Source organism: Pituophis catenifer, unplaced genomic scaffold, assembly GCF_029215685.1.
Source record: "Pituophis catenifer annectens isolate HBS135680 unplaced genomic scaffold, rPitCat1.0.hap2 SCAF_13, whole genome shotgun sequence".
Taxonomy (NCBI): Eukaryota; Metazoa; Chordata; class Lepidosauria; order Squamata; family Colubridae; genus Pituophis; species Pituophis catenifer.
Window position 1 is genome coordinate 10,442,038 of NW_027256893.1, and position 14,016 is coordinate 10,456,053.

At 41.0% G+C, this 14,016-nt stretch overlaps 1 protein-coding gene across 1 annotated transcript in view; it reads right to left on the minus strand.

Annotated features, from left to right (window-relative positions):
* VAT1L (vesicle amine transport 1 like) overlaps positions 1–14,016 on the minus strand; it is a 55,540-nt gene that overhangs the window by 17,891 nt on the left and 23,633 nt on the right. The window contains exons 4-7 of the mRNA XM_070952948.1: positions 12,448–12,590; positions 5,822–5,925; positions 3,584–3,639; positions 2,529–2,723 (exon numbers count right to left, since the gene is read on the minus strand). Of these exons, the coding sequence (XP_070809049.1) occupies positions 2,529–2,723; positions 3,584–3,639; positions 5,822–5,925; positions 12,448–12,590 (498 nt within the window). The remainder of the gene's footprint in view (positions 1–2,528; positions 2,724–3,583; positions 3,640–5,821; positions 5,926–12,447; positions 12,591–14,016) is intronic.

Consider the following 14,016-nt stretch of genomic DNA (forward strand, 5'->3'; position numbering starts at 1 on the left):
ATTGATGTCAGACTCTGGAGGCTCCAGAGTCAGCATATAACTCCCAGATGGCCCTGGTCCCATCTCTGCCTCTGATGCAGAGCCCTCATCCAAGCCTTCCCCAGACTCCAGGACTGGCCCATGTTCCTCCACAGCCTCCTCACTGTTTGACTCTGCTGCCAACTCTGCAGGCTGCCGACGGACCACAACATATTGCAAGTAATGTATTGGCAAGCCTCATTTAGTAAAGAGAACAAAGCCACCCCTTTGTACATTTGTGTGGTCGTCCTGGGACAGATCAGATACAACAGGAACTCTTTTCTTTATAAGAGCAGGCAAAATTATTCTATGTTAGTTGTTAGGGAGGAAATGGAAATTTCTGTCTTCCTGAGCATCTGTGTTTGTTTGTTTGTTTGTTTGTACTTTGCCAAACATGGAGTTGGACAGATCCTATCCTACAGCTGATGGGCCTTGATGGTTTTATTTTATTTTATTTTACTTTATTATTTTATTTTATCTTTTGCTATGTAACCTCTGAGACTTTTAGATTCCAATGATGGAACGAAAACAGCATACGGCAACTCAAGAAAAACCTCAGACTGATAATTGAAAAATAAATGTGTTATCTTAGAGAGGAAAGGAAAGGACAAGGGTAATTATGAGGTTTAATGTGTTTTTTAAACTCTCCCACCAGATGACAGTGAGTAGGCTTGATGAATGAGCCAGACTGTATTTATGTACTTCTCAAAGCTAATGTCAGTGTGATAGGAGAGACAGCTGCCAAATGGTATGAAGTGTTACCAAACAAATGGAAGAACGTTATTTTGTAAAATAGCATGACACCATTTACAAATATAAGCGTTAAGAACATCTATGGTTCTTTAGGTTTCATTCCATTTCTCATTTCTCAAACTTCTTTTGTGCTATGCCTACTTTTCTTATTCTTTTTTTTTTTTAAACCTGCACTAAAACTCATACATATTTTCTTGAAGGCTTATTCCAATAAATCCTAGTTTAATATATCTTTCATATTAGGGCAGCAGGCCTGGGAGCCCTAGGGATGGGTGAATTTGTGGGTGGCTCCCTTATTATTAATATCTGTCTGTCTATTGTTCCCTTTTCTTGTGTCTGCTTTTATAATTTCTCATTTTTAAAATAATTATGTAATGGTTTTAACTAATGATGGTCTTACTCATTTCCTGATTTTACTGTATGCAGCCCAGGGTCACTTTCTGTGGGATAGTCAAGGATGTAAATTTGATTGATTGATTAATAAATAAATAAGTAAATAAACAAATAAATCAATATTTTCATTATGGCACACAACAAGCATGGCATGCTTAGAGGTCCTTTCTCAAGTCTTTAACTCCCCTCAATATACTAACCTTTTTCTAGCTAAGTGCTCAGTTCTTTCTTCAGTCCACTTTTTTTCTTTTTCTTTTTGACCCATATTCAGCCTGAGTCCTTATCTCTCTGAAGTACTGCCTTTGTAGCTTTCTTCCTACCTGTTTTCCCTCATGTCTGTCTGATGCTCTTCAGGTGTGCTAGACCAACCTTTCCTAACCTGGGCAAATTTCAGTGTGAACTCACAAAGCATCCCTGGCCTGCTCTCGAGTTGCCATAAGCAAGAGGGGATGGGAAACCAACAAAACAGCACGGCAGCCAAAGACAGATACACATTCCAGACTTATCTCTCTCAAGCCTATATCCCAGGGTTACCCACAGCGGCCAGAGGGGAGTGGTCTCTACAACCTGCAAAATTGCTCCATTGGCAAATGTGATTGATGACACACCCTGGGGGGAAGTGGGGAAACTGGGTCATGATTGGGGCGTAAATTACGTAGGGTCAGAGCTGGCTTCACTTGGGAACGTGCTGACATGAAGCTCCTAATAAATAACTGGATTTCTTTTGAAACTTGGCTTGAGGCTCATGATTTAATTAGGGCATCCATCGGAACCCTGACATGTGTGAACATGTGAACAGATGTGTGAACTAACTCCAAGAATTCTCTAACCATCATGGCCACTGCTGAGTGACCTGGGAATTGAAGTCGACACATATGGAAGTTGTTCAGGTTGGAAAGCTCAATGCCAGACCAAGCATCCCACCTTTAACCAGCATGGCTGGCTGAAACATTTAGTACTTGTTGTCTAACACTCTATGGGAAGTGCCTGCAAGCTTTTTGAGACAATAAGCTAGAAAATCCATTGTAAGATACAACCGACAGCAAAGTACACATGACTGGAAAGCATTCAGGTTTGGGGTTTTTTTAATAGGAACACTGCCAATGTTTAAATAAGCTACACTGAGTATGCTAATAATTAACACACTAGAACATAAAACCAGGAAATGGGATCCTTGCTTTTCTCATCTCTATGCAAAAAATTACATTTTTAAAAATACAAACTTATAAAAACCCCAGTGCTCCCGTTATGTTATTTGAAGTATGCAGATAGAATGTCCGTGGCCTATTTTAATAATACATTGTTTTAAGAAAAAACAAACCAGAACTAACGTATCAGAGAAGGAAAAAGATAAAAGTCCTTACCTCTTCCAGCGCCCACAGTGAATCAACCACTGGTTTGATCTTCTTCTCGTTGTAAAGTTTTATGAGATTGTCCATTACTTTAGTGACAAGGCTACTTCGGCCCTGTTTGAAAAGCAGGTTCAACAGAGAAAATCCAGCCATGACTTTGTTCTCTTCGTAAAGTTTGATAGGGTTTACTTTCTCCACTTGCCACCACTAAGGGCACACAAATTGCAACAAGATTAGAACCAAGGTATTCCATGTGTATATTACACTGGAAATGCATGATGTACCTCATAATCACTCACTCACTCACTCACTCATTCACTCAATGTACAGAAGATAGGAGGCCAGAGGAGCTGGAGTATAGACTTCAATGATGGAGTCTGGAGGATCTCAAAGAAAAAAAAAAGGCATGAAACAAAGGTAAATCCAGATGAACCATTAAGATATGGGCCTCAGCCTTTTGCTCTCAAGATGTACAAGCTCACTCTCCCTATTCTCACATGAAAGGAGCAGCTCTCCCTTCTCAAATCTAGGTTAGGAGAAAACTGGATGGGTTCCCACTTTGCTATAAGCCAGAGTTTAAATATAATGAACAAGACACCATGGCTTGGTTGATATATCACCCTAGACCCATGATGGCGAACCAATGGCATACGTGCCATATCAGTGGGCACGCGAGCTCAGCTCCACTGCACATGTGTGCACTGGCCAGTTGATTTTCAGGCCTTCTGGGCCCACCAGAAGTCGCCAAAAAGGCCATTTCCAGCCTCCGGAGGGCCTCCAGGGGGGTGGTGAAGGCCGTTTTTGCCCTCCCCAGACTCCTAGAAATGTAAATTGTATTTAAGCAGCTCCTCCTTGCCATGTCTTCCTAGGTACAAAGAAACCAACAAACTTAATGAAACATTCATACCTCTGCTGTGGATAATGCCTAGCTTGGATCTGAATCTGCAAAAGATGAGTCATGCTGTTAAAGGGAGAGAGGGGAGAAAACGGCAGGGAAAAAGAAGAGAGACTCGGAGCACAGCACATACAAATAAGCTCTAACAAAGCCGGAAGGGCCTTATACTTACTGATTTTGCAAAGCTAAAGAAACTTTTGGTTTCCCCAGTAACCATGTTTGATGAGCCTAGAAAACAGTCAAGAGGGAGGGAAGCAGCAGACGAAAATGTGAGCACAGAAGTAGATTATTTATAAGGATAAAATGGGAGAATATTGATATCCCGTGTCAAAATCATAAAACAACATCTCCATTCTCCATAAAGGTCTTCTTGAAAAAGGGCATCTTGTCTACTGTTGGGGTTTAATTCTACTCTCGTGTTGTGCTCTTAATGATGCCATCAGAAGGAGAAAACTCCAACTATCTCTCACCAAACAACCTTCTGCTATTCTCAGTTGCCATTGAACGAACACCTAACCCATGTGCCCCTTACCTAGTGGCAATGCTGGAGCTTTCAGCATTAATGGTGCAAGTCTTCTGGCAAACATTGTGCATTATTTTCATCCTCTTTTTGTTGAGTCATGTTACTGGCAAGGTGATATCTCAAGGACATAGGAGTCCTGGAAAATTCTGTTTCTCTAGACTCCCTATCCTTGGGATGTCCTTCTGCAGTATTCTAGGTACAACACAATGAAGGAAAATAATAGCATCTAATAAATCTTATGATATCTGCTCTGTCCCTCATAAGTGTTGTGCCTCGCCGGTGGCCAGCAGAGGTGGCAGCAGACTCAGACACTGAGGAGGTTGGGGAGGAATATGGACCAGTCCTGGGGGCTGGGGAAAGCTCGGACAAGGGGCCCAAATTTCATTAATGCAAAAAAGGGGGATTTAAAGTATTCTTGAGCACTTTGACATCTAAAGGGCAATCACACTTGGCCTACCAGTCTCCAGGATCTGTGAAATGACAGAGTAATGAATGGTAGTAATAATTCTGTACTGAAATTATTCCGAAGAGGGAAAGAATTATAGATGAGTGGGTCTCTGCCATGTCAAGCTTCTTCCCCAAGGACTTTTAAATGATAAGGTTCAAGAGGAGAGATTTTCCTTTGCTGCCAATGACATATTCTTCATTAAATTAAAGAGCCTTGGTAGTACAGGGGTTTAAGGCACCCTGTTATTAAGCTGGTTATTAAGACCAGCTGCCTGCAATTACTGCAGGGTTCGAATCTCGCCAAGGCTCAAGGTTGACTCAGCCTTCCATCCTTTCTAAGGTAGGTAAATTGAGGACCCAGATTGTGGGGGCAATAAGCTGACTTTGTATAAAATATACAAAAGGATGAAGGCTATTGCTGAGCACATTGTAAGCCGCCCTGAGTCTTCGGAGAAGGGCGGCATATAAATCAAATTTAAAAAAAAAAATGTGGGGAATCTTTGAGATCTGGGCCTAACAATTACCCTGCTGTATGGAAAACCTTCTATCATATCCCTGCAGATATGATTGCTTATCAGATAGTAAGAGGAGCTCCTTGGAGAGAAAGAGGGAAAATTGTGTTTAAAGCTGCATTTTTTTAAAAAAATATATTTTTATTGTTTACATATAAATATATTGAATACAGTGTAATTGTCCTGGCATTCCACTTGCCATGCAAGAAAGGTAAAAACAAATAACATATATACTATTTTAAACAGTGCTAGTGTTGTACAGTTATTTTTGACCATCATATTCTAGAATGTCTATCATTCTAATAGCTACATTCTAATATATACATAGTATCTCTTTCCATGTCCACCTAACCGGATTCTTTCGCATTCCAACTTCTACCTCGTGTTTCTAACCATTGATAAAATCTATTCCACGTAGCATAGTATTCTGTATCTCCTTTATCTTTTATTGTTAGTGTTAGTCTGTCCATTTCCGCACAGACTAGTATCTTCCTTATCGTCTCCTCCATTTTTTGATGCCCTTGGTAGAATATCATCCAAGGGTCAACAAGTTCTATGCTACCAATCAACACGTTTAATAGTTAACATTTCTTCTCAGTTTAAACCATAATATATGCTTCTCCAAGAGCAAAAGAAAACCTCAGCACAAAGTGGTCAAGAAGGACTTCAAGTATGGTCATATGAAAATCCAGCCAGCCTGGATGGCCAACACAGATTAATTGGTCCTATCTATCTTTCATATCCCTTCTCTTCTACTTCTGCCATCTTTTCATTTCTCCTCCCGCCATTAAGGTGCTTCTTGGTTGATATCTGAAATAGTAACTGAATTTTTCATGCAATTACTCATTAGAAATTAACTGGAACAGCTACAATAGAATGGTGATTCTTGAGAAGTTCAGGATTTATCTAGCTTTTGAATTTTACTCACCATATAAAATGTAAGTCCCAAGTGGTTTGAGTAGACTGAGGCCTTTACCAGTATTTTCACCGCAAAGGCAATCCAGGACAATGTCTACACCATCTGCAGAGATTCTGCAAAGCACAGAAACACCGTGATGATACTTGCTACTCAATGTCATCATAACTTCAAACAATCAGAAAACAGGACAGTTGTTATGTGTGGACTACCTGTGTATCAGGTGCTAGGCTGGTCCTGGGGAGGTGAAGACCCAAATCCACAAATACTGAATCTACAAGATCTCTTTAGAATTCCCATGATGTTATTTGAGCATTTCCCTCCCTAGACATTCTACTTTAGCCACTGTTTGAATCAGGGGTAAAATCCAGCAGGTTCTGACAGGTTCTGGAGAACCGGTAGCGGAAATTTTGAGCGGTTCGGAGAACCGGTAGTGAAAATTTTGAGTAGTTCGGAGAACCAGCAAATACCACCTCTGGATGGCCCCAGAGTGCAGAATGGAATGGAGATTTTGCAATATCCTCCCCCCAGGATTAGGGAGGGAATGGGGATTTTGCAGTATCCTTCCCCTGGAATGAGGTGAGAATGGAGATTTTTCAGTAACCTTCCCTTGGAGTGGAATGGGAATTGAGATTTTGCAGTAACCTTCCCCTGCCACGCCCACCAAACCACGCCCACCAAGCCACACCACGCCCATCAAGCCACACCCACAGAATCGGTAGTAAAAAAAATTGGATTTCACCACTGGTTTGAATTGATCCTTTCTCTTCATGTATTGGTCCAGCCATCACTCAAATTTATTCGGTTTTTAAAAAGTGAGTAGAACTGATCTACACTACTTTAATTAAATGTATAGAAGGCTGTCAGCCCAACAGGCTAAGAAACCATTATCATGGAAATCAGAACTTCTTACATTGGAACAGCTATAATAACAGGATCTTGAGACTCTGAATATGCCTCTTCCCATCTTTATCTCAACTAGGAAAGGGCCAGATCTACACATGAAGCTCCAATTAAAGTAATGTGTTGGTAAACAGCTTATGCACAGGGATCTTCTCAACTAATGGTCATGGAATGCAAGGGAAATTGGATTTAATCTACTTGTGGCTACGCAGGAATTCTAGGCTGATCTCTCATATAACTCTGCCCCCTAGACTCTGCCACTCCTTCTCCTCCAAAAGCTTCTCTCAGACATTTTCCCAAATTACTTTCTGGACATCGAGACAAGTCCTGTTTATCTGTCCGTTGCCTTGATAGTGGCTCTAACTCCTGCCTTTCAAGGTCATTCCCAATGCCCTCTACAAAGTCTTTGTAGCAGATGAGAAAGGTAATGCATAAAGGTCAACTATTAAAATATTCAGTTTGGAGTAACCTATGGCTCTCTGCAGAGATACAAATAGCAGCCCAGCAGGTAGAATGATTTGGCCAACCTTGCTAATATTGAAAGGCAATGTAATGTCAAGTCTGCTTAGTGCTGAATAGGAAATCTCCAAATCAAAGAGTTGCAGCTAGACTGGGAGGTTGTTTTTTTTAAGGGTTAGAAGAAAACACAGAGAGCCTGGTTCTTTACCAAGAAAACTACAGGCTTATTTATGGTATCTATAAAGTCACCAGGAGCTGTCTTAAATTCAAAGGTGAAGTTGTCTTTACTATTGCGGATACTGTCCCCTTGTGAACAGGGATATTTTATTTGCCCTCACAATGAAGAATTATTTCCTATACTTTTATAAGGCATTCTATTGTTAAGAACCTACAAGTCAGAGCTGTTCAATTTTTTTTAATCTTGCAATCAATTAAAATGAAAATACAGACCATCTACAGCAGGGGTCTCCAACCTTGGCAACTTTAAGACTTGTGGACTTCAACTCCCAGAGTTCCTCAGCCAGCTTCCTCAGTCTTAAAGTTGCCAAGGTTGGAGACCCCTGATCTACAGCATTTAAAAAATGGAGAACATACTTCTCTATATGTAGAGGTGAAAAAGAAACAAAACTTGTTAAGGATATTGGTGTTGTGTTACCAACCAGCAGAGTAAATGCACAAGGAAACGTTGCTGAGAGCGATGAATAAAAGTTATGCAAACTGGTTTATCAAAAGCTTACTTTATAGTAGAAAAATAGTCTCATAGTCTTTAAACAAATTCCAAGTCTTTGCCATTCAAATCAGTCCAGTAGATATCTTCTTTACCAAACAAACAGTAGTTGGTTAAAATAACAAACTCACTCTGGTTCACAAACCACGATGGTAGCATCCATCCAACGATGATAGCACAATGGATAGCACTCCTCACACTATGGTAGCTTATCATACTCTGGTAGCATATCACATCATCTTCATACACAATGGCAGCATATCATAGCAGCAACTGAACACATTACGATACCTTGCTTAAATACTCTCACAACCAGTGATTACCTAATTACAGCATGACTCAGCATTAAAGTCACATAATACATTTACAGATTAAAGTTACAGTACACTTATATTGCCTGGACAACTTGTTAGGCTCAAACCATATCCTAACAAAACTCACTCTCTTCTTTTGATACTCTTCTTTTACTCATTCTGAACTTTCTTTCTTTTTTCCCCCTGCTTTTTCTCTTCCCTGCCCTAAACTAAAGAAGGAACAGTTTCTATAAGAAGTTGGAACATCTTTGTAGACATTCTTAAAAATTAAGCCAAGAACCCCATAAAAATAGGTTGTAGCCAACAGATGTTTTGGAGGATCCGTGGAAGAAAATGCCAGACAGAATGAGAGTAAATTCATATGATTATTTCAGATTTCATTGTGAGCTTCTTTAGAGCCACTTATGTACAAAAAAAATCAAAGGCAAATGTGCAATGAGAAGCCAACTTCAGTGCATATTCTCAAAAAGCAAATTCCATGTCGTAAATTTAAATCTGCATCTTTCGGTCTGCCAGAACTCTGGGCTAAAATGTCTTACAATCAGCCCCAATGGATGTGGTTGATGGATGGTGAAATCCAAAGAATCTGGATGGCACCAGGTTGCTAGGTTTCTGCCTTAAATTAACCAAATCTGTGAAAAACTGGCTTCAACCATTCTCTACATAGAATATATGCACCAGCCTCTACAGCAGTTGTTAAGATTGTTTCAATGGCTCACTTCAATTAAATAATTATGAAAATCACTGGTGCACTCATTACGGATAATTGTATTCTACAGAGTCTGAAGGGCATAAGGTGCACCAAATAACTCCTAACTCCCAAGACCAGCTTTTATCTCATGACAATTGTTGTCTAAAATTGGTTAATAGCCATTAGGGGGATATAGGTTAAACTTACTGACCTAGATTATGGATCTTTTTCCCCCCTTTTCTAGAAACAGGAAAAGCAGTGGGCATCTGATGACAAGAGAAAGTGATGGAATTATATTACATGTAAATAGTTTGCTAGGATTAGGATGTTATCCGGCCATACTAAGCTATGGAAAAATTGTTTATAAAGCTCATTTTAATTCTGCACTTCCCCCAAAAAGTAATCCAATTGCTAGTCAACACGTTTCACAGCACAATCTGTATGTTTAAAAGGATGGTGGAATTGCAGGATTCAGCCACATCAGTGAAACAAAATTTTGATAAGTATCCTTTAAGGAAGAAAGTTATGGATCAAAAGGTACAGGCAAAACAGACAGAAGCAATTTGTCTTATTTTCCATCCTGAGTAAAAATAGAATAGAATAGAATAGAGCTGGGAGGGACCTTGGAGGTCTTCTAGTCCAGCCCGCTGCTCAAGGAGGAGAACCTATACAATCTCAGACAAGTGACTGTCCAGTCTCCTTTTAAAAACCTCCAGTGATTTCTGAAGGCAAGCTATTCCACTGGTTAATTGTCCTTACTGTTAGGAAGTTTCTCCTTAATTCCAGGTTGCTTCTCTCTTTGATCGGTTTCCAACCATTATTTCTTGTCCTGCCCCCTGGTGCTTTGTAGAATAATTTGACCCCCTCTTCTTTGTGGCAGCCCCTCAAATACTGGAATACTGCTATCATGTCACCCCTAAATCTTCTTTTCTTTTAGAGTAGCCAGACCCAAAATCTGCAGCCGTTCTTCATATGGGAAGATGGGATTCTAAACATTATACTTCATTATACTTCTAAAGAGAAGGAATTATTTTGCGACCCTGTGATCTGTACAGCGGGGCCTCTCTGATGAGAGCAGTTTGCAGATTAGCTCACTTTATTGTGATCCCTTTGCTATGGCATCCAACATCTCACAAATCCTTCTATTTCCAATTTCACGCTCTACATCCAAAATGGTAACAGCCACAAAAAGCAGAAGTACCAGCAAGGTTGGAGAAGAGGGAAATCCATCTTTCAGAAGGATAGTGGGGGAGATTGCTAAAGGCAGGAAAATCCTAAAACAGCTCACTGAAGACTGAGCTTCTTGCAAAGCACGGTCTGTTTGATAAAGAAAACCAGAATGTCAATGTGTAGATTCTGTAAGGATGCCATTCCGTGTGCTAATAACTGGGATCATCGCAGCCAATTTTTGCTATAATCTTCAGTTTATAGTTCTCCGACTTCAGTTTCCAGTTCTTGATACTTTGTGATCTTCTCCAAGTCTTTATCTTCTACTCTTCTCTTGTTATCGCCACATCAATTATCCACACTTCCTTCTTCTTATAGCTGGTGTGTTATGAGCCAAGACTTTCATCGTCATTATTACTATATTTTTTTGCCTGTGCCCTGTGCAGTTGTTGAGGAGTGCTAGCTAACAACATTTCTTTTGATCATTTTTCTTTTATAAAAGCCTGCTGACTAACCTCTCTTTTTAAAAAAAGGAAAGAAAGATGAAAGCAGAAGGGGGGAGGCAAAACCTTTTCTTCTGCATCTATAACTTACGGAGTACATAATACTGTATTTGCTCTTCAAGAGAACAAATTATGCTCTAATTAGAAAGTAAGTGATACTCGTAACCTGCTCCCAGATTTCAGTTTCTACCCACTTACGCTGTGAGGCAGAATAATAAGGAACAAAGGCAGGATAATCTCCATATTGTTGGGTTGTGAAAATTCTATTGCACGATGTTATGATTTTTCCACTGTTTCTGTCGAACAAGCTATAATTCTGATTAAGTACGCACAGTGGGGTTAAGACAGGGATGTCTTAGGGGTGCTTAGATCTGGCCTGTGGGACCGCCCAGGACCAGCCCGCGTTGACTCTGCCAGCAAAAAGAAAGCTAAGGAGAGCCACGTGTGACCCTCCCAGGCTCTGTTTTCAGTCATGACGGCCTCTGCCAGCAAAAACGAAGCTCACACGCGGTCCCCCCAGGCTCCGTTTTCACTGGCAGAGGGCTGCAGGAGGCCGTCGTGACTGAAAACAGGGCCCGGGAGAGCCACGCGCCATCCCCCGAGCTCCGTTTTCACTGGCAGAGGGCTGCAGGAGGCTGTTGTGACTGAAAACAGGGCCCAGGGGAGCCACATGCAGTCCTCCGAGCTCTGTTTTCACTGGCAGAGGGCTGCAGGAGGCTGTTGTGACTGAAAACAGGGCCCAGGGGAGCCACATGCAGTCCTCCGAGCTCTGTTTTCACTGGCAGAGGGCTGCAGGAGGCCGTTGTGATTGAAAACAGGGCCCGGGGGAGCCACGCGCAGTCCTCCGAGCTCCATTTTCACTGGCAGAGGGCTGCAGGAGGCTGTTGTGACTGAAAACAGGGCCCGGGGGAGCCACGCGCAGTCCTCCGAGCTCTGTTTTCACTGGCAGAGGGCTGCAGGAGGCCGCTGTGACTGAAAACAGGGGCCGGGGGAGCCACACACACTCCTCCAAGCTCCGCTTTCACTGGCAGAGGGGTGCAGGAGGCCATCACAGCTGAAAATGAGTGACGTCGAGTTTACACAAATAATCTTGAGCTGGCCACGCCCATCTGTCTCCCATTTGATCTCCCAATGAGATCAAACATAACCCTGATGCGGCCCTCAATTGAATAGAGTTTGACATCCCTGGGCTAAGACATAACGACAATGTTTGGGGATGAGGAGAAGAATGACAAAATGAGCAGTACAATGCAACCACAGCCTTTTTATACAGGTAGTCCTCAAGCGAAGACGACAATCGAGGCCAAAAATTTATGTTGATAAGTGCAACATTTGTTAAGTGAATTTGCCCTATTTTATGACCTTTCTTGCAACAGTTGTTAAGTGAATGACAGCATTTGTTAAGTTATTAACACAGTTGTTAAGTGAAAGAATCCAGATTCCCCATTGACTTTGCTCGTCAGATAAAAATAGATTATAGATTAAGGGAGCACAAAAATAGATCAAGGGAGAAGGTTTTTTTTTCCACATCTGGATTCCCTGACTACTATCTCTGTATATGTAAAAGAAAGATTCAGTAAAGCGAATATATTGTAAATGTGATAAACCTACCGGAGACCTCATAACATTTTATTTCCCATTGATAATTGGTTACATCGCTGTTATCCAGAAATACAATCTAGGAGTTGCCAAACAAAAAACCCCAAAACCACACACATTGTGAGACTGTTTCATTTTTTACTCTAAGAGACAATAAATAAAATAGAAACAATAAAAATATTTTTTCCAAAATGAATTTGTCATCTCCATTAGCTTCTTAAAGTTCTCATTAACAATTTTCCACTCTCAAGTAAAATGCAAGCTCGCTCACTTACTTTTTAACTTCTTGGACATAATCCATATTTCGGTCAAACAGGTAGGTCACAGACTCTTTAATGGCCTCATGCTTGAAAGAAGAAGCCGTTCCAAAGACAGTAACATTGGGAACCGTTGAGCAGAGCTGAGCAATAGCTTGTCCCTACAAATGCATTTGTACATTAGTTGCATGGATATATCAAATGTGTTTACCATTCATTACTGAGACTGTGTAATTGGCTTTCTGCCAACAAGTGACCTGAAAATACTTTTATTTATTTACCTACTGCTCAAAATCAATGTTAGGTTATGCAAAGTTATGTCACCATTGGGCAATATTATGTTAGCATCGCTTGCCATTTTTGAACTCCCCCCCTCCCCAAGTTACTTGTAAACTGTGTTTAAATAAGATAAATTTTGAAAAGTAGTATATTATTGTGATATATAGGTTCCCCTCGCACATATGTGCTAGTCTTTCCAACTCTAGGGGGCGGTGCTCATCTCCGTTTCAAAGCCAAAGAGCCAGCGCTGTCCGAAGACGTCTCCGTGGTCATGTGGCCGGCATGACTAAACGTCAAAGGCACACAGAACGTTGTAACCTTCCCACCAAAGGTGGTCCCTATTTTTCTACTTGCATTTTTTACATGCTTTCGAACTGCTAGGTTGGCAGAAGCTGGGACAAGTAACAGGAGCTCACCCCATTACGCGGCACTAGGGATTCGAACTGCTGAACTGCCGACCTTTCGATCGACAAGCTCAGCGTCTTAGCCACTGAGCGTAGGATTAAAGTTAGGGCCAGATTTAGGAGAACACCGTTGTTTCTAAGACATGATTGGATCAAAGAACCTCATATTGCCACTCGGCCACAGATAGCCACTGGTTAAGATGTTGTGTTTGAGGTTGTATGATTTGCCAAATGTGACAGCAGTTACTTGACTTTAGATGATCTTACAAAAGCTAAGCAGTCAGATCAGACTACTAAGAGCTGCATGGGGAACTTCCAAGATGTTCTAGGGGCTATGATCTACACTGGGAAACTAAAATAAAAATTCATCTAGAAGAAAAGTGTAACCTCAATTCCAAGCGATGGCCAAGTCAAGATATATATTGTATTTTACCAGAGTACAAAGGTTTCTCATAATGTGAACTCATTGTAGATAGCAATTTATCTTTTAATGAAGAGAATCAATTGGATGGCTTCCTCATTTTTCAGGCCTTCAAATCTTAGTCAAGAAGCACTTAGCTCTCTGTGGTCACAATGTTGGCTCAAACTCTGATTACGGACCTCAACTGAACCTAGATTCCAAGCCCAGTCTAATTTGTAAAAGCATTAACAATCCAAACTTTCAAAAAGCTCCACTACAGGCATAAAGTACATGCCAAATGTTGTATTTCAGCTGCAAATGGGATTCCTGGGGATTGAGAGAAGAGGATGTCTTTCCAAACTCAATTACCAGCTGAAATTGCAATGTTAACCATTCAGGTCTAGTTCCTTCTGTTTGCTGATGATTTCCAATCAACAAGGAAAAGGATAGTTCATAGAAAAACACTGTTGCCTGCCTCTCACAAGTGCCTCAGTCATTTATGCC